This window comes from Callorhinchus milii, unplaced genomic scaffold, assembly GCF_018977255.1.
Source record: "Callorhinchus milii isolate IMCB2004 unplaced genomic scaffold, IMCB_Cmil_1.0 Scaffold1, whole genome shotgun sequence".
Lineage (NCBI taxonomy): Eukaryota > Metazoa > Chordata > Chondrichthyes > Chimaeriformes > Callorhinchidae > Callorhinchus > Callorhinchus milii.
The window spans coordinates 74,956,884-74,976,636 of record NW_024704742.1 but is presented as its reverse complement, the minus strand read 5'-3'; the positions used below and the strand labels follow the sequence as shown (position 1 = coordinate 74,976,636).

General features: G+C 43.1%; 1 protein-coding gene across 3 annotated transcripts in view; it reads right to left on the bottom strand.

Annotated features, from left to right (window-relative positions):
* LOC103177661 (inorganic pyrophosphatase 2) overlaps nt 1-8,724 on the bottom strand; it is a 28,174-nt gene extending 19,450 nt beyond the window's left edge. The window contains exons 1-4 of one of the 3 annotated variants that reach the window (XM_007891926.2): nt 8,565-8,724; nt 7,166-7,230; nt 1,596-1,649; nt 771-890 (exon numbers count right to left, since the gene is read on the bottom strand). In XM_007891926.2, the coding sequence (XP_007890117.1) occupies nt 771-890; nt 1,596-1,649; nt 7,166-7,230; nt 8,565-8,697 (372 nt within the window). In that variant the 5' untranslated portion in view covers nt 8,698-8,724. Of the gene's footprint in view, nt 1-770; nt 891-1,595; nt 1,650-7,165; nt 7,231-8,000; nt 8,200-8,564 lie in introns of those variants that run through there. The other 2 variants (XM_007891927.2, XM_007891928.2) reach the window with 2 other exon arrangements.
* Nucleotides 8,725-19,753: the final 11,029 nt, after the last annotated feature.

Below are 19,753 nucleotides of genomic sequence, written 5' to 3'. Positions count from 1 at the left end.
GGATGAAATCATCCCGGAAACCATGGACAATTTCAAGCTCCTTTTTTGAGGAACTCCTTCAGTGCTAAGTAAGCCTAGTACAAGGCTTTGGACGTGGACTTCTACAACATCAATGTGGGTGGCACATCACAAGCTGTCTTGGAAAGCTCCAACCACCAAGATGAAGGCAACTGTCTATTAGATAACAGATGAGGAAACTGTGTACATGGGGTCGACAACCACAAGTTTGGTATCCAACAATTCCTCTCTGTCACTCCAGTCCCTTGGGATTTGCAATTGAAGATGGCTGTGGTCTTGGGAGTCATGGGCCAGGGAGCCAATAAGGGATGGTTCTTGGAAATTGAAATGTGGGGAAATGGCCTGTAAGCCTGCACATTTTCAACAATTCAATTGAATAAAGGATTATAAGAACAAAATAATGTCTTGTACTTGTTATGTCACCTTTCACATCTCTAACAACTTGGATTACCCTAGAAAAGTTTAAATTAGAAAAAGACCTGGAGAATCCACATGCAGACACTTTCCAGAAATTCAATCATAAGCTCTGGCTTATTTACTCCATTTTAAATCCTGGGACATTTGAATTCAAATTCAAAGTCCTTCTGTCACCCAGCCTATCAGTTCTCTGAGCACACCTGGTAATTGAACCCTGACCTTCCAGGTTTGTGTAGCTCAGTATTGCAACCAGACACGGAATCATCAGGGAAGCTCTAAAATGGTCACACATAATAAAGGAGCAAGGATATTTATTATATTTGGCCTTTCTTAACCTGTGGTAATGCTCCATAGTTCCAGATGTAACCCTTGTAAGGGAAGATATTAGTAACATATCGTAAATTCCCCTTTTTCATATCCTGCTTAATAGGGTTTAGAGGATCCTTTGTAGCAATCTAGAAAAGATCAGAAAATATAATGTTATCCCACTTTGTTTGAAAGAAATGCTTATGGTGAGTGATAATTAAATATGATCCAAATTGTAGACATTGAAAGTATACTATGGTCTTTATATTAATCATGAGTACTTTTGTAATACAGTATTTACTTAAGTATTTACATAATAATAATAATAATCCTTGCATTTGATATAGCGCTTTTCATGTCGGGAGGACGTCCCAAAGCGCTTCACAGAACACACACTGTAAAGTGAATTGACTGTATATTTGTGGGCGAACGCGGCAGCCAATTGCGGACAACAATATCCCACAGACAGTCGTCGATTGAAAATGACCAATTTATTATTGTTTTTAGGCGTGTGGAGTAAGGAAACTTGCCCAAGGTTTCGCCCTGCCGGGAATTGAACTCAGGTCTCTCACTTGCAAAGCGAGTGCTCTAACCACTGAGCTACAGGACTCCAATAAATTTAAGTATTTACTTAAGACCTTCTGATTTACTACATTCAGATGATTTGTTAAATGTTCTTAACACTGACTAATGATGGGAAGACTCCCCTTAACAAATGACCATTAAAGCTGTAACATGCACTAGAATCATTCTTTTGGGTATAATGCCAGTTTTGTTACTGTTAATGCATTTTGTAAAACATAAATACAGCAGTTGAAAGAAAATTGTTCATCCTTCATCCACAGTATGCTCACCTCCATTTTAGCATTTGTCCAACGGGGCACTTCTACAACCATATTGAACAAAACCTGCAAAATAAGACAACATCTGAATGAGTGTGCGCATGTGATGTCTTTTGATTTATGACAAACAGTTTGTAATTGTAGAATCATAAAAATGATTGCACAGGAAGTGGCCTATGCAAGTATCAATTTCTCCTCTGAAGCTAACCCTATTTCCAACGTTTTGCCCTTTTAAATTGTTTATTCTAAAATGTTTATCCCTTTTAATAATAATGTATAATACTCCTTGCATTTGATGTAATGCCTTTTACATTGGTAGGACCCCTCAAAGAAAGATTTACTGTGAAGTTTCCTGACTGTTTTGTAGGCTAACACGGCAACCAATTTGCACACAGCAATGTCCTACGAACAGCCATTAAACTAATGACTTGATTTTACTTGGGGTATTGTTGGCCAGGACAAGGGGAGAAACTCCCTTCTCTTTTTGAGTAATGCTAAGGGTTCTTAAATGTTCACCTAAACAGGCAGACAGGACCTACATTTAATGTAGCATCTGAAGGAAGATACCCTCAGCAATGCAGCACACCCCAGCACTGCACCAGAGTGTCAGCCTAGACCAGAGTGGTCCAACCTTTTGAATGCTGAGGGCCGGTTGCCCTATTTGAGAAACTTCTCCAGGCCGCATAAGCAATTTTTGTAGTTCCCTTCCAGAAGCATAACAAAAACAACAACAAAATTACATTTGAATAGCGCCTTTCACGTCGGGAGGACTTCCCAAGGCACTAGACAGACAAAGTTACAGACCAGAGCTGGGGATAAGGGTGGGGGAGGGAGGAGAACAGGAGGGGAAGCAGGGAGATCGAAAACACAGTATTGTTTTGTAGTCGAAGAGGAGGGTCTTGAGATGGGTCTTGAAGGTGGCGAGGGAGGGGGCGAGACGGAGGGACTGCGGAATGGAGTTTCAGAGAGTGGGGACAGAGTGGTGGAAGGCCCGCCCGCCAATAGTGGGGCGAGCAAGACGGGGGACGTGAAGAAAGCCGGAGCCCACTGAGCGGAGGGAGCGAACAGGATGGGGTTAGGAGGTTGCAGAGGTAGGGGGGGGAGCAAGACCGTGGAGGGCTTTGAAGATGAGGACCAGGATCTTGAACTGTATCCTCTGTGTGATGGGAAGCCAGTGGAGTTGGGCAAGGATGGGGGTGATAGGGTCATGGAGCCTGGTGTGGGAGAGGACATGGGCTGCAGAGTTCTGGATGATCTGCAGCTTGTGGAGGGAGGAGTTGGGGAAGCCGACAAGCAATGAGTTTGCATAGTCGAGCCTCGATGTAATGAAAGCATGTTTGAGGGTTTCGGTGGCCTGAAGTGTGCGACAGTGGCGGAGCCGGGCGGCGTTGCAGAGTTGCGGGAAGGCAGAGTGGGTCATGGCGCAGATGTGGGTTAGAAAGGATAGTTGAAGGTCAAACAAGACCCCAAGGTTCCAGACTGGCTCAGTGAGGTGGAGTGTGCAACCATGGATGGTGACGCTGTCAGCGCCTGAGGTGAGGAGGCGCTGACAGGAGCCAATCAGGAGAACCTCGGTCTTGTTGACGTTCAACTGAAGAAAGTTGGCTCTCATCCAGGACTTGATGTCTCACAGATTTTCTGTCAGCACAGCAGTGGTCCTGGAGTCAAGGGTGGAGTCAGAGGTAGAGTTGGGTGTCATCTGCATACATGTGGAAGTTGATCCCGTGTCTGTAGATGATGTCACCAAGAGGGAGCATATAGATGTTGAAGAGGAGAGGACCAACGACAGAGCCTTGAGGAACGCCGCACGAGACAATCGGGGGTTAGAGGAGAAACTGTTTGAGGAGATGAAGTGCAGGCAGTGTGAGAAGTACGATCTGAACCAGTCAAGGACAGCGCCGTGGAGATTGAGGTGAGAGGCAGTGGATGAGGATAGAGTGGTCGATGGTGTCGAAAGCAGCAGAGAGGTTGAGTAGGACGAGGAGGCAGAGAGAGCTCTGGTCGCAGATGGGCAGAATGTTATTTGTCACTTTGACCAGAGCTGTTTTTGTGCTGTGAGTGGCACGGAAACTCGATTCGAGAGGTTTGAGAAGGGAGTGGCGGGAGAGGAAGGAGCAAAGCTGAGAAGCAACAAGTCATTCTAGGACCTTGGAGAGAAAAGGGAGTTTGGAGATATGGAGTAGAGAAGGGTCCAGGGAGGGTTTTTTAAGGTTGGGAGTGATGATAGCGGTTTTTAATGGCCTAGACTATGAGTTCCAAGTCCTGACATAGGGCTTAAATATCACAACCTCGCCTAACAGCCATTTGTGGCAAAGCATTTTTGATATTCTAATAATCCTACACGTGTAAATGTTTGTCTAACTCCCAGTACTGCACACAGTATTCCAAGTGCGACCAACCAACAACAACAACAACAAGATTCCATTTATAAAGCGCCTTTCACGTCAGGACGTCCCAAGGCGCTGCACAGTTGGGTCATGACCCGAGCAGGGGGGAAATGGTCAGGGTGAGGGGAGGGAAGGGAGGGAGCAAGGAGGGGGAAATGGTCAGGGTGAGGGGAGGGATGGGAGGGAGCGAGAAAGGGGAAGAGAGTCGAGAGGGGAGCTGAAGGCACGGTCAAGGAGAAAGGTTTTGAGACCGGCCTTGAAGGAGGAAAGGGAGGAAGCGGCGAAGGCACTGGGGGATGGAGTTCCAGAGCCTCGGGGCTGAGAGGCTGAAGGCCCGACCACCAATAGTAGGGCGATTGGGGCGGGGGACGTGGAGCAGACCGGAGCCGGAGGAACGGAGGGTACGGGCAGGTAGGTAGGTAAAACCAATAACTTTTATAAATTTAACATCACTATGTTGCTTTTAAATTGAAAGCTAAAATGTAAATAGAATGTAGCTATTGTTGAGTTTCATTTTCAAATGGATCTTCGTTTTCCATTAGTGGGTTCCGCCTGACAAACTGCACGATTGAAATGGCCTTTAATGACTGTGTGGTATAAAGAATGAAAAATTCTACCTGTGCCTTCTTTCTAATGCCATCGAAATGAAAGAAGGAAAAAAAAATCAGCACCAGAAAAAGGAAGCAAGAAACTGGAAGGAATTGAAAGGGTCAGTTAGGGGCAGATGCAAAAGACACATCATGATCTGAGAAAGACAGATTTATTGGGTTTATTGGTTTACACCATTCTTATATCAATCCATTTAAACAGTGGAAACAAGAAAATTTCATATAAGAATGGGGTAAACAAAAGAAAATAAAGTTATCATGTCTAAAATAACTGAAAGCTGTGACAACTTAATTTCTTCACATGTGAGAGATACTGGAGATTTCAATTGTTAAATACAGCTAAATAGGAATGACTACATATTAAAGGCCACACACAAGCATGGGAAATAAACTGGAATTGGATTTAACACACATTGAATTTGCAAATTTACCCGAACTAATGCACCTCACAAATCCTTTTTTAAAAACATTTCTTATCAAACCTTTTTAAATAAAGCTAACATGATCAACCCAGTAAACTTGTATTTATTGGCAACAGGCCCAAATTAAATAAAGTGGGTCAACCATTAAAAACCTGCAGCTCATAAAAAAAACTACCCATAGTATATCTTAATTGAAACCAAGGCACACAAGAGGGGTCAGATACCAAAGTTAGATGATTCAAGGAAAGTTAACAGGTAGCAGAATCAGACAGTCACAGAGGCTAACTCGGAACTTAAGTACATTCAGCATAATTTATACAATTCTAGTAGGAATGTGGGAAAAATATTTTTAACATTTCAATTTACCAGATCTAAGGGAGGAACAAACTACAGAATTAAAGAGGGTTGTCCCACAGGAGAAGTGCAGTGTGTATAAATGAAGCTAGTGATAGAAAACGAAGGGATGATGAATTACTGGCTAAATTATCTGGTGTCTCATAGGATAAACGTGCTCCAAGACTCAGAGAATATATGTAAAGAGTCATCTGTTCTTTATTCGGTAAGCTACAATCTAAATGGAGTTGAAGTTCGCCTGTAACCCTTCTCAATGTGAACTATACAACATGTGACAATACCATTTGTAATTAATAACCACTTGATATCAGTGGAAGTCATTTGTTAACACTTTCCACAGTAAACAGGAATGAGAAACAGGAGTCATCTTTCTGTTAAAAATTCACACTAACCAAAATTGAGCAGAGCTCTGCAAGCGGTGCCAGTAAAAAAAATGCGGGGAACATGACAATAACCTTCACTTAAAATGTTCTTGGATGATTGAATTTATGTGAGGATGTTGAAACAAATTTGCAAACTGCATTTATAGTCCTAAGCAGCTTGAACTCCTGCCCAAATCTTGCCTCAAATACAACTGTACAATTGGGCCTGTTTTGTTTGGAGGAGAGAAAGTGAAGAGGGGATCTAATAACTGACTTAAAAATTCTGAAAGATATTGAGAAGAGTGAAAGATTAATTCTGCTGTAATAAAGAAAGAGCTTGCACAATAAAATGTTTCACAGGTAATTACTGTCACTACTGACTGTTTTTTGTAGGTAAAGCATGTGATGAAAACAAAACAAATGTTGTATGTGAGGGTACAGGTACTGATTGAGCCACTCAGCACGACTGTGAACCAGTAATACCAGGTGTCAATTAAGCAATTTTCTATAAGTACAGTGTAGATTAGAAATAGAAAAAAAGCTCAAGAGAAAATTAGAGAATAAGTGACAGCAAGGAGAGAAAAAGGCTGCAATAATAATAGTGTCAATAATAATACTTGCATTTAATATACAATTGTGTCTTTCATGATCGGAGAATATCTCAAAGTGCTTCACGTGACTTTTTTGTAGAGCTTAATGGCAGTGTATTTTGCAGAACACGGCAGCCAATTTGAACATAGCAATGTTGCACAAAGAGCCATGAAGTGAATAACCAATCTTTTATTTGAGGGATTGTTGGTCACGACGCCAGAGAAACTCTATTCTCTTTTTGAATAGTGCTAATGGGATCTTTAACATCCACCTGAACAGGCAGGCGGGCGGGACCTCGATTTACGTCTCTTAATGTTACATCCTTACTAACAGAACGTCCAACAATCTGCAGCACTGCACTGGAATGTCAGCCTGAACCCAATGTGAGGCTTGAATCAGTCTTCTGATTCAGAGGTGAGGGCCACCACCTAAGCCAGGCTGACATCTACTGACACCAGTTTAACCACTGATGGAATAACTTTGGTTCGTATTGTAGTTAATTATCTACAATGTTCATAAATCCCCATTTGGACCAGTCCCAATTAATGCAGATAACAGGCTTGATGAAAACAGTAAAAAAACAAAGGAAGATCAAAGGTAAATCCAGTGAATGAGCTGCAACCAGTTTAAGCTCATTGGGACAAATCTCCCCTCTAGGTCTATGTAGTTTATTACCAATCTTCCAAGAAAGATAGGCATCACATTTTTGAGTTTTTCTTCAAAACATGACAGCCTTATACAGGTGTCATTTCAGTCGTCTGAATAAAACCTAAGGCATTTCCCAATGCTACAAACAACCAGTCAGTAAACTTATAGCTATACAGTATTACAGTAAAAACAACAGCAAATGAAACTGACCTGATCGTTTACTGCATAGAGTGGGACATCATGAAAAGGTGAAATATATCTCCCTGTAGCATCCTCTACAACAGTAAAGTGAGACAAAGCAACATATCATCAATCCACGACTATTTATGGGACTCTGCTGTGTGAAATTGGCTGCTGCATTTCATGCAAACAATATACAGTCAATTCATTTTACAGTATGTTCTGTAAAGCTCTTTGAGATGTCTTGTAGACGTGATAAGGTGCTATATCAAATACAAAGATTATTATTAATGTTATCAACATTTGAGGTTCAATAATTTCCATTTCCTTGATTAGGAGTTCCCCAGTCCTCATCAGTCTCCACTGACTCCCAGCGGATCATGTCAATGTCGTCACCATTGCCTATGAATCCATCCATTCCCTGATCTCTTCGATCTCATCCTAACTTCAGCTAACTCAGGCTTCTGCACATGCCCCATTCTCCCCGCAACACCATAAGCAGCCAAGACTAGTTTCTAGGCTCCGAAGCTCTGGAACTTCCTCCATCAACCAGTCTTTGGCTTAATGGCCCGTCTTAAATCTTTAAACTGGCCACCTCCCTCTCCCCTGCTGAGAACAAACCGCAACCCCGTGAAATTTCTTTGAGACATTGCCCTTCAGGAAGGGCTATTTAAAAGGCAAGTTGTCGTTGCTGAGTTAGTTTAGGCCGGGTTGGTTTGGTTTAAAACCACTGCCATCATTCCCCTGCTCAAAAATCCCACCCATGACTCCTCGAACTTGACAAATTACCGTCCCATTTCCAACCCGCCCTCCCGCCCTCCCTCCCTCCCTCGCCAAAGCTCTGGAACGTGTTGTCGCTCTTCACCTCTCCAGTCTGGTTTCCGCTCTGTCCACTGCACAGATACGGCACTCGTCAAAGTCACAAACGATGACCTCCCTGTGTGTGACCGGGGCTCCCTCTGCCTCCCCATCCTCCGGGACCTTTCCACCGCCTTCGACACGGTCCACCACTCCCATCTTCACACACCGCCTCTCTCACCTACTTACCCAAACCCCCCCCCACCCACCCCACCCCGACCGACCCACTACCCGCTGCCTCCGCTCGACCGGCTCCGGCCTTCTTCACGTCCCTCGTGCCCTCCGTTCCACCGTCGGCGGCCGCGCTTTCAGCCGCTACTCCCTGGAACTCTGGAACACTCTTCCTCTACCTCTACCCTTCCTGCCCCACCTTCAGGTCATGGCCGCAGTCTCTCCTCTCCTACCTCTGCCGCCCCCACCCCCCTCCCCCCTCTGCTCCGCCATGGTGGAGCTCTCTGGGATGCGGCCCTGTGTGGCCCTCCCTCACCCCCAGGCCCTGAGCCGCTGCTGGTGTTGAGGTGCGGTGAGCGCTGTGGTGTGTGAGGCGGTGCTCACTCACTCACTCACTCACTCAGGTAAACGCGCTCTTCTCTCCGCTCGCACCCGCTCCGGGCCCCGCGCCGCCCGCTCAGGCCCCCCAACAAGAGGCCGAGGCCGCGGCGGCGCGGAAACCAGGCTCCGAGGCTGCAGCTGAGGCCTGCCATGAGCTCGGGCAGCGGGGAGCGGGGCGCCGGGTCACAGCGCCCCCGCTGTCGGGCTCCGCCGGGAACAGGCCGCAACCTGCATTCACACAGCGCCCCTCAGGCGGCGCAGGACAGCGGCCCCGCGGCTCAACGATGGCGGAGCCTGGACTCCCGGTGGGTGGGGAAGGTCTTCAGCCGCGACCTGAAGACGGGGCAGGAAGGGGCGCAGAGGCCGAGGAAGAGTGGTCCAGAGTTTTCGGGGCGAAGGAGCGGAAAGCGCAGCCGCCGATGGTGTCGCGGCCACCGATGGTGGAACGAGGGCACGCGGGTCATGCGGGAGGCCAGCGGGGCCTGGCAAGGCAGCGGGGATGGGGGTAATGATAATAACAATAATAATAAACCTTGCGTTTCATATAGCACCGTATCATTGCCATTGAGGCGTCTCACAGCGCTTCACAGGATATACGGTCAACTGGTTTGACTGTGTCTTTTGTGGGCGAAATGCAGCAGCCAGTTGCGCACAGCAATGTCCCACAAACAGCCATGGCGTGAGTGACCCATTTTATTTGGGGGATTGTTGGCCAGGACACCGGGAGATACTCCCTCCTCTTTTTGAACAGTGCCACGGGATCTTGAACATCCACCGGAACAGACAGACGGGACCTCAGTTTAACGTCTACTGCACCTCTGACAATGCAACACTCCTCCAGCACTGCATTGGAGTATCGGTTTACATTATGTGATTCCAAATCCCGACGGGGGCTTGAACTCACGACCTTTTGACTCAGAGGCGAGAGTAGGCCACGCTGACACATGGAGTGCAGAATTTGGTGCAGAAAGAAAATGTGGGTTGTGAAGTTTTTAATTAATTGGAATTTATGATTTTGAGGGCATGCTACGAAACGGTTGGTGATTGGTAACTCATACTGACCACTAATCTGGTAATGTGTAAACGTTGTGATGTTCCTTAACCCATTTCTTGCATTAATCAAAAGCGATATAAAAAGAAACATTGCTGTTTTGTTCTTTATTAGCAATACCTCAATAGCTGGGGCAGCGGTGGCTAACCCTAATCAAGAAAGTGGCCCGCCGAACATTTGCACTAGTCTAGGCTTGTTTAAATCAATGTTTTGTTTCCAGTCTTTCTTGATGGAATATTTCTTGATTTATGGCATAAATCAAGAAATATTTAATCAAGAAAATTTATTTTTTCAATCCAATTTACCTGACCTTTCCCTATATTCCTGTAATTTACTCCATTTTAGATATTTATCTAGTTCCCTTTTGAAAGCTAATATGGTTTTGACTCAACGATAGAACCTGGCAGGGCATTCTGCTAACATCCTTACATTTGCTCATTGCTAACAATCTTAAATTGATCTCATCTTGTCACTGACTCACTGATCTGTGGAAATAAATTTACTTACAGTTTGCTTTCAACCATCCAACCATCTCTCCTTCCATGGGGCAATATTTCCATGAGGCAAAATCCTTGCGAAAGCCTTTATGTAGTACCTCAACAAATAGGCTTGGCATCAGGTGGATTTCATTCTCTAATGCATCTGTGTCTTGGGAGAAAATGTATTGTTCTTTACAAACTTGGATTAAGGATACAATTTTTCATTGTAGAAAATGTTCCATAATAGCAATTTGACCTGCTGTGATCAGTACAAATTGTTCTGAATTAGGAGACTGTTTAGTTTATTTGTTATGTAATAATGTTTTGCATTTCTCTATTTTCCTCTAGTATTTTTGACATTATTGTTAATAAAATCACGTGAAACAGTCACGTTAATAAGGAAGAAATATCTATTCTGTTGTGCTTTTATTCCCATTATTTATTTTTATTCCGATACAAAAACAAGTAAGATTGCAATTTGTAGTGTTCTGGGTACACGATAAACCCTATTTGTGAGCTACACACTTGTGAGGGTGATAGCGTACAGTAAATTGAAGCTGAGTTTTCTTTGGTGCAGTTTGATTATAGGTACTGCAAGGAAATGGAGGAGTATGTGTGGTTCACGGGTAAAGGAAACTGGAGTACAGGGAGTTAGTGCAAATGATCCAGTTATATCCAGTCATTGCCCATTAGTGCAGATAAAGCTTCAGGTGTTCTGCAGATTTCACAGCACGGGTTTTTCTGCCTCTGAGACTATCAATGAGGCGACGAGTGGCAGTGAGAGCAAAGAAACATTGTGGGGATGACTTGGTGTGGGACTCTACTTACCTTCGCTGCAGGTAATTGGTCTAACATGGGCATAAGTTTGCCGAAAACCCAGTTTGGAGCAAGTAGTAGTGTGATTGTCAGTCACTTATCTGAGCGAATGATTTGAGTCAATATTGAGATTTGGTGATTTTATTTGCAATGGCACCAAATGACTTATTATTAAGAGAAGAGAGCAAAGTTATCAGTTCATGTTTGTAAATCTATAGGACTAGTTTAGAAAAGGTGAAGCTGTTATGGAGGACATGGTGATTCAAAAAGCTGAATGCTATTCCAATGCACAAGTATGCATTTCTCCATTCTGCACACTATTTCCCCGTTGAAATAGTGGAATAGGAAAAACCTAAACAGGTGAAGGATCGGGAATTAAAGTTTCATTTTTTTATTGTACGAAAACTTGCTTTAAAATTCACCATTTCTGAACCTTTGCAGGACGATCTTAATTATTATTGGGCACACGTTTTCTGGGTCATTTATTCTACAAGAGGTTTTTGTGTAGGGCTGGAAGTTGAAATTGAGATGTGAAAGCCACTGAGCCACAGAATTGCTGCTTTGCCACATTTACCTATATTGCATGTCACCAATACTGATGAGATCAAATTTGGATCAGCATCCCTATAATCTGTCCTAATCTTTCAATGAGCCTTAGCTGCCAGCTTTATGTGGGAAGTTCTTAATTCTTTTGTGCCTGCCTACTTGGGTATGTGCTTTAACAATATCTATTGCTCACCAGTATTGCCTAAATTGCCCAGTCTTGTCTGTTGATGATGATAATAATCCTTACAGTTGGCAGACCATTCACCTGTTGGTTATCACAACTCGACCAGTTTCATATTTGACCCCCATCTGTCCTAACATCTGCGTTCACTTGTTTGACATTCCCTCACTTCCACAACATTGCCCACCTCTGCCAATACCTTTTTCCTTTGGCCGTTGAGACCTTCAACCTTGACTTTTCTGTTTTAATTTCACTTTAGACAACAGTTTGCTTTTATAGTAAATGAACAGTAAACCTGTAGGAATTTAACTGTCTGTTTGCATTTCAAGTACTTGCAGTATCTACAACTGACCACATAACTGATATAATGGGTGCGAAAACTGGTAAACCTGTAAGTGTGTGTATATATAATAAATAAGTTTCATTTTGTGGTTAAAAGTGTTAATAAACTTAAGAGGGATGGGAGAAGAGTACTGTGCCTCCTTTTGTTAGTGCTCTGAGACGCTGCTCTGTGTGAAGGGCACTATATAAATGCAAGATGCTATTGTTAACATTACATTTGTAAAGCACCTTTCACGTCAGGAAGACGTCCCAAGGCGGTGGACACAGAATTTTTTTATTAAATTAATTTTTGATTGATTAAAGAATTAAATGCACTACTTTACAATTTTCCTTATTTAGAGGAATCCTATTTCCTGGAATAAATGTATAAATAGGTGGATGAAACAGGATATTGTTTTAGGATCGATGGAGAATATACATTTGTTTATCACTTTAATCTGAGATCTTTTGCTCCTCATTAAATGTTTTTTTTGGTTTGAGTGCAGAACAATTAGCAGTATCAACAACAATTCCTAAACCCAAATGTACATGTGATACATGTGTGAGAAGAGCTGTAGTCAAAGCAACAAAAATTTAGAATAGAGTACGGGGGCCAAAGCAATACGACCAGCACAGCAGTGATTGGAAACATTCACTGTGTATATAGAGAGTTATCAGAAACCAACCATGAATCGGAGTGAGGTTAAAAGGTAGTCTGGTTTTCTATTATCTAATCCTGAATTGAAAGTTTCCAATTATATCAGCAGTATCTGGTGAATATTCAATGATTTAGATCTAAGTGTATGTAAAAATTAAAGCATTAGAGTATCACATGTGTGTGTGTAAAAAAAAAGGAGGGGTGGCCAGAAATTGTACTGCCAATGGTAGTTTCTGGATGAGGTTTATCTTTGCTGGAAGATGAACTGCTTCTTGCAGTAAAGGCTTTTCAATATGTGCAGTTGCAGCATATGTAAATGTTGAACTGTGAGTAACTTCTAGTTTAATTGCATTCAAAATCTCATTGCTTTATTCCAAATGCTCTTGTTTTTAATATCATGTGTATTTATTGATGGTCACGTTTGTAATGGTCTCTGTTTTGGTGATTTAGCCGAACTGTGCAACATTCAGGCTACCAGTTTGTACTCGAGAATACAACCCAGTATGTGGAACAGATGCTGAAACCTACTCCGATGAGTGCCTGCTGTGCCTTCACAATTGGTAAGAAATCAGAGAACTCTTTAATGAAGTGATTATTTTGGAAAAACTCAGCTTCTCAATCCACCAAACTTTCAAATCTCACAGTACTAGATTTTATACATGTTCTATGTTTAAAAATAAAAAACGCTGTGATATTTGGAAATATGTATCTTTTGGTCACCAATAGTGCTGCTCTTCCACTCGTGTTTTTCTATTTAGAAAGTGAGACAGCAGCAGGCTGTGAGCATGTGGAGTGAAACCAGCCTTATAACTAGATGCTACTGTATACACAAGACTTTTTTAAAAAAACTCCGTAGGGTATTGAAGACAGATGTTGCTATCTTCAAGGTTGGAAAATGTGAAATCCCTGATGGAATCCACTTTGATGATCCCAAGTGGATTGGTGGCTTGTAATTGATTTTCGAAATCCATAATGTTTGCCATCTGTTATTAACAGCAACTTCTGTGGTACATTGAAATCTTTAATAAATGTCTTATTTGAAGAGTTTTGTTCATTTTCTTGAAAGCCAACTTTGATCTGTTGCCCTGTGAATTTTCAAAGCTTCTAAATTTTGGTATGGAATCTTATATAAAACAAAACCACTCCTGCTTTTTCCTACTTTTCTGGTTCCTAATGAAAACATCAAACTTCTGTACAATGTCCCTGGTAATCCTCTCACTGCTCAATATTATACTCTGCTTTGCCTCCGCTAAATCGTCATTCTACTCCAAGACTATCTTGGAGGCCAAGCACAACCTCAGGCTCCTCTTCTCCATCACCAACTGGCTCCTCCGCCCACCCTCTCATGCCTCACCCATCCTCACCTCCAATGCCAACTGTGAGGCGATGCTGGACTTCCTTGAATCCAAAGTTGAGGTGATCCACTCAACTGCCCTAGCCCTTCTGTCTACTACCCCATCTCCCGCTCACACCCCGGCCCCTACCCACATGAATGCAGTGTCATCCGCATGCATGTGGAGGTTGACCCCATGTCTGTGGATGATGTTGCCAAGGGGGAGCATGTAGATTTTGAAAAGGAGGGTCAAGGACAAAGCCCTGAGGGATGCCACACGTGACTGGTTGGGCAGAAAAGCTTGTTTGTGCGCTGTGCAGTGTAAATAATTCTATGAAGAACCACTCAATAAAGAAACAAATAGAGGGGTTGAAAGAGAGCGTAACAAAATGGCAAGATAAACGAGTGAGAATTAGGGGAGGTTAGAAAGGTTGGGGCCAGGGTTAACAGGAGCAGAGTGGGAAAGAATCCCTGATTTCAGTGACTGGTCTGCCTCTCCATGTCCTACCATGAGCCAGGCTGGCTGATCTGTCATCAGTAACACCCTGGACTTGCCTACTTCAGGAACCAGATTATGGAGACCACCACAGAGACTCCATTCTGACGTTCCATTGCACAACACTTTGGAGCTAATTAAACTCTAAGGAGACCCCAGTTGTCTCCTCCCCCCAAAAGAAAAATAGACAGCTGGCTATTTGACATGAGACACAGTTATGGTTTTAAGTTTATAGTAGGAGGATGGCAGGAACATCCTGAATCTTCCTGCTGGGCAGCACAGCTCAGCATGAAATAGAATGCTGTCTGGTTTCAGTTGGTCAGACTCCAGCAGTACCCAACTGGGTCCTTGGCTCTTGCCAACCTGTGCCTAATACTCTCCAGAATTAGGTAAGTAGGACGCATCCCTCCAGGGAGAGTGTGTGCATTCCATTTCCATACATGGGAAAATATCCAAGCATATATGGCAAATGTGGAACTCTCCAATCTGTTTTGGATACACTCCAAGGTGATCGGTTTGTGTCAGACACCTACAGACCCCAAAAATCATCCTCATGGGAATATTTGCATTTGATGTAGGGCTTTATCACATCAAAACATCTCCAAGCACTTCACATTAATCACTGGTGAAAATTTTTTTTATGTCAGGAAATTGTCTCAAAGCTCTTCAGGATATACACTGCACACAATTTCTAAGTTTGCATATGATGCAAAAATTGGAAGTGTAACTATCAGTGAAGAAGATTATTAGCAGCAGCTGAGGAGCTTGGTGCGGAGAGCATTTGACAATTGAAGATGGAAAGTGATGAATGTGTGGATAAAGGTTTCGGCTGCATTAGGTGTGAGATATGGTCAGAGGTGGAGGTAAAGAGAAATGGTCCTGGTCAGGAAGGATAGCTGGGGATTGAACCTGAGGTTACGCACAGGTTCAGTACATCTGAGGGACAGACCCGGGAGGTTGGAGTCACAGCTGAGAGACTTTGACTGGAGCCAAGGAGGATGGATTCTGTCTTATCAATATTCAGCTGCACAAAGTTGGCACTCACCCAAGCTTTGATGTCTGACAAGCAAGAGGACAGAGCATAGGGTCACAGCTGTAGGAGAAATAGTAAATCTGGCTGTCATCCACATACATGGGGAAGTTGACCCCATCTTTTGTGGAAGACCATATCCTTCTGTACTCCATCTAAGATTTTATTATGTTTGTTTTGTTTACATTTAAATTTCGTAAAGATTAATGTGAATGAAACCATTATCAGGATGGTTTGTTGTCTCTACAATACAATCCCCCCCAGCTAGCACCTTGCAATACCGCAGCCTGCAGCCACAATGAGGGGAGGAGAAGGACACAGCTGGAAGGGAAACAAGGAGGAGCCTGTTACACAAAAAAAACAGGTGGCATAAGAGAATAAAGAGTTTCATGGCATATTACGTTCCAGTCCTAGCCATTTATATTGACATACTGGGAAACGTGAGAATTTTGTCAACATTGTCAACAAATGACTGAACAACACAGAAACATGAATGGTGGTTGTAAATTGCAGAAACATTTATTTACATGTATTTCATATAAAATGCTATAATTAGAAGCATTTTCTGGAACCCATGTGATAATTTGAACTTAAAACACTATTATTTAAGAGTACACTGTTCCATACATAACACTTGATCTTTTTGGGATAGCACTTCCAGCTTGGCCAAATACTTAGCTGCTTCCTCCATTTCTTTTGATGGCTCTGATTGAGCAATAATGGTCTGCAATCCTTCACACATTCTAAATTCTTCTTTGCACATCACACTACTTTATAGTGCAAACTAACCTTACAAATGCCATGTACACTCACATGTCCCACACATTAACCTGTAATCACTCACCTAATCATTACCTCACTCACTGATTCATGTATCACAAGTGAGGATAATTACCTGTCAACATAAGTGTGCCAAAGTTTATATCGATGTTGACATGGGCTGTAAGTTAAGTGCATGCACAATTAATTGGCTGTCACATTTTACCCACAAAATATACAATCAATTCAGTTTACAGTATATTCTGTGAAGTACTTTGAGACGTCTTGAAGATGCGATAAGGTGCTATGTCAAATGCAAGGATTATTATTATAAACCAAATCCTGTCCTGTCTCCATAAATGGCTTCTCCCCCAGCCCCTGCACCGTCTCTTGTGGTGCTCCTCAGGGCTCGGTCCTCGGTCTCTTCTGTTCAACCTGTACATGTTTTGCACATAACGTTGGTGTGTGCAAATCGTCAGCTGTGTTTACCTGCAAAATATAGTCACTATACTTTACAGAAAATCCTGTGGAGCTTTGAAATGTTCTCTCTATGTGAAAGACACTGTATCAAATGCAAGGATTATTATTAGCAAGTTAACATCTATTGACGTTTTTCAAGAGAGGTTTGTGCAGGCTCTGCAGGCTCACATGCAGAGGCTTCAAGAAAATAACAATATAGATTTAATTCCCAAGAACTGTTTGTTGCTAGCTTGTCACGAGGGATTGACAGTACAGAATTCCCCAGTGTTGCAACATTCCTTAAGTTGACATCAATGCCTTTTATTTGACTCCCTGTCCAAATTATTTGTTTTTTTTAAAAAAATTCTAAATGCAATATAAAAGCATCACCCACACATGTACATTTCCTAACTACAAAAAAGAGGAGATTCACAACATGGGCTCAATTGAAGTATAATGGGATTTCAATGGTGACTCCAGTATATAGTCCAGTATGATTGGGGTGTGAATACGAAGTCAGTGATGACCTTGGTCTCTTCTGAAACATCTCAGGGGCTGGACCCTTGCACAAGTCCAAAAAATGTGAGTTGAGGACATGAACTCCTCCACCCACTCTCTCACACTGAGCTGGAAATTCAAATTGCCAGTGGTACAATCAGGTGGGTGTTAAGTATCTTTTAAAATATTTATTTGGCTTCTCAGTTCGTCTGACCTTGTTATTCAGCCATTGTTACTTGTTCTTGTTATATTTCTCTCTTACCTGATACAAATGGATTTTGGGGTAAAAAGACATTGTATCCTCCTTAAGGTCACTTCACTTTTGCTTCACATACAAATAATTTAACTTCTCAGTTGTATCTTGTGGCCATCTTCTACTCTCATGGAATGACACTATTTGTACTGGATGCATCTAATTCCAAAAGTGTCTTCCCTATGCTCTATCCTTACAATCTCCAATAGGGTTCTTAACCATAAAAACTATAAGATAGCAATAGAATGGGATAAACAGGCAATGGGATTGGGGAACTAACATCTGATGCCAGACATCGGAAACAAATTACTCAAACTTTAACAATAATACAATTTACACTTGTTTTGCATGTACAGAGTAAATCTTAAGGAACTTCACAAAGATTGTGGGAGACTAAGCTAGGAGAGGGATAGGAGGGAGCGCTGACAGAAGCCAAGCAGGAGAGCCTCAATCATGTTGACATTTAGCTGTAGAAAGGTAGAACTAAGCCAGAACTTGATGTCCAATAGACAATTGGCATAATGGCACTGATCATGGCAGAGAGATAGGGTTGGGTGTCTTATGCATACATGTGGAAGTGGATCCTGTGCCTACGAATGATGTCTCCAAGGAAGAGGATTTAGATGGTGATCCAGAGGATAGAGCCCTGAGGAACACGACATGTGACTCTTTGGTAATGGGAGAAGAATACATTAAAAAAGACAAAGTGGAAATGGTGGGATAGATGAACCATAAAAGGACAAACTCATGGAGATGGATCGGGGAAGAGAGATGGTGGAGAAGGATGGAGTGGTTGATATTGTCAAAGGCAACAGAGAGGTCATGAAAACAAGGCGGCAGAGAGAGCCTGGGTCAAAGGTGGAAAGAATGGAGACCTGCAGCAAGTTGGAGAAGCATCAATACCTGGATAGCATAATGTGAGTGAGGGTTTCTTGAGGCAGTGAGTGATTATGGTAGTTTTGAAAGAAGATAATGTGCAGCAGAGGGGAGAGATTGTTGGTCAACAGGGGAATGAAGAGGGAACATTGGATGGCCAGAAGTGTTGTATGTTAGTCTGGGAGTGGGAACGACTAGTCTGGGGATGGGAGATGGCTAGTCTGGGAACAGGAATGGCTAATCTGGCGATGGGAGTCGGCTAGTCTGGGGACGGGAGATGGCTAGTCTGTGAGACAGACAGTCTGGAATTAGGAGTGGGTCTGCTTGTAGGAGACTATCACAGACCATAAAAAGGATTGGCTAGAAATACAGATGAGTAAGAGAGCAGTAATCTTTGTGTAAGTCTATTACAGATCCCTGGATTGTTGGAAGGAAATTGAAGTAGAAATACATAAGCAATCTAGGAAAGGATCACCGGAATAACAGGGTCATAATATTGCGTTACTTTAATTGAGGATAGACTATGAAGAAGCAAAAGAGTATGGGCTCACTTTCTCCTTTAGTCATCACTGCTACCACGGTGACCACTGCCAGAAAGGATCACAGTAAGTAAGGCATCTTCTTAGTGGAAACTGAACATTTCCTATTTGAGTGGTAATTGCTGTGTAACTATCTAAAAAGCATGGACATCCACAAACAGAATAACAACCATAGGGTGGTAATAGTCCATTAAACACCAATACTACAACAACAACAACAAGATTCCATTTATAGAGCGCCTTTCACGTCGGGAGGATGTCCCAAGGCGCTGTACAGTTGGGTCAGGACCCGAGCATTGGGGGGTAAATGGTCAGGGTGAGGGGAGGGAAGGGAGGGAGCGAGGAGGGGGTAGAGAGTTGAGAGGGGAGCTGAAGGCACGGTCAAAGAGAAAGGTCTTGAGACTGGCCTTGAAGGAGGAAAGGGAGGAGGCGGCAAAGGCACTGGGGGATAGAGTTCCAGAGCCTCGGGGCTGAGAGGCTGAAGGCCCGGCCACCGATGGTAGGGTGGTTGGGGCGGGGGATGTGGAGGAGACCGGAGCCAGAGGAACGGAGGGTACGGGCAGGTAGGTAGGGGGATAGTAGGTCGGAGAGGTAGGAGGGAGCAAGGCCGTGAATGGCCTTGTAGGTGAGGATGAGGATCTTGAAATCGATCCTCTGGGGGATGGGGAGCCAGTGGAGGCGAGCGAGGGTGGGATTGAGAAGAATAGGAGAAGAAATTGGGATTAATCTGAATTGGATCGAGTACAATGTCCATTCTATCTTTTACAGTACAAACATGTGCTTGATAGAACTTAAGAGTGATTCACGTTTTTTTCCAACACAATGTAAGACAGGCAGAGAAATGTTGATTGTTGGAAATGCTCTTGGCCTCATCTCATGTTTTATGGGATTGTCTTCAAGTACACCAAGTCTA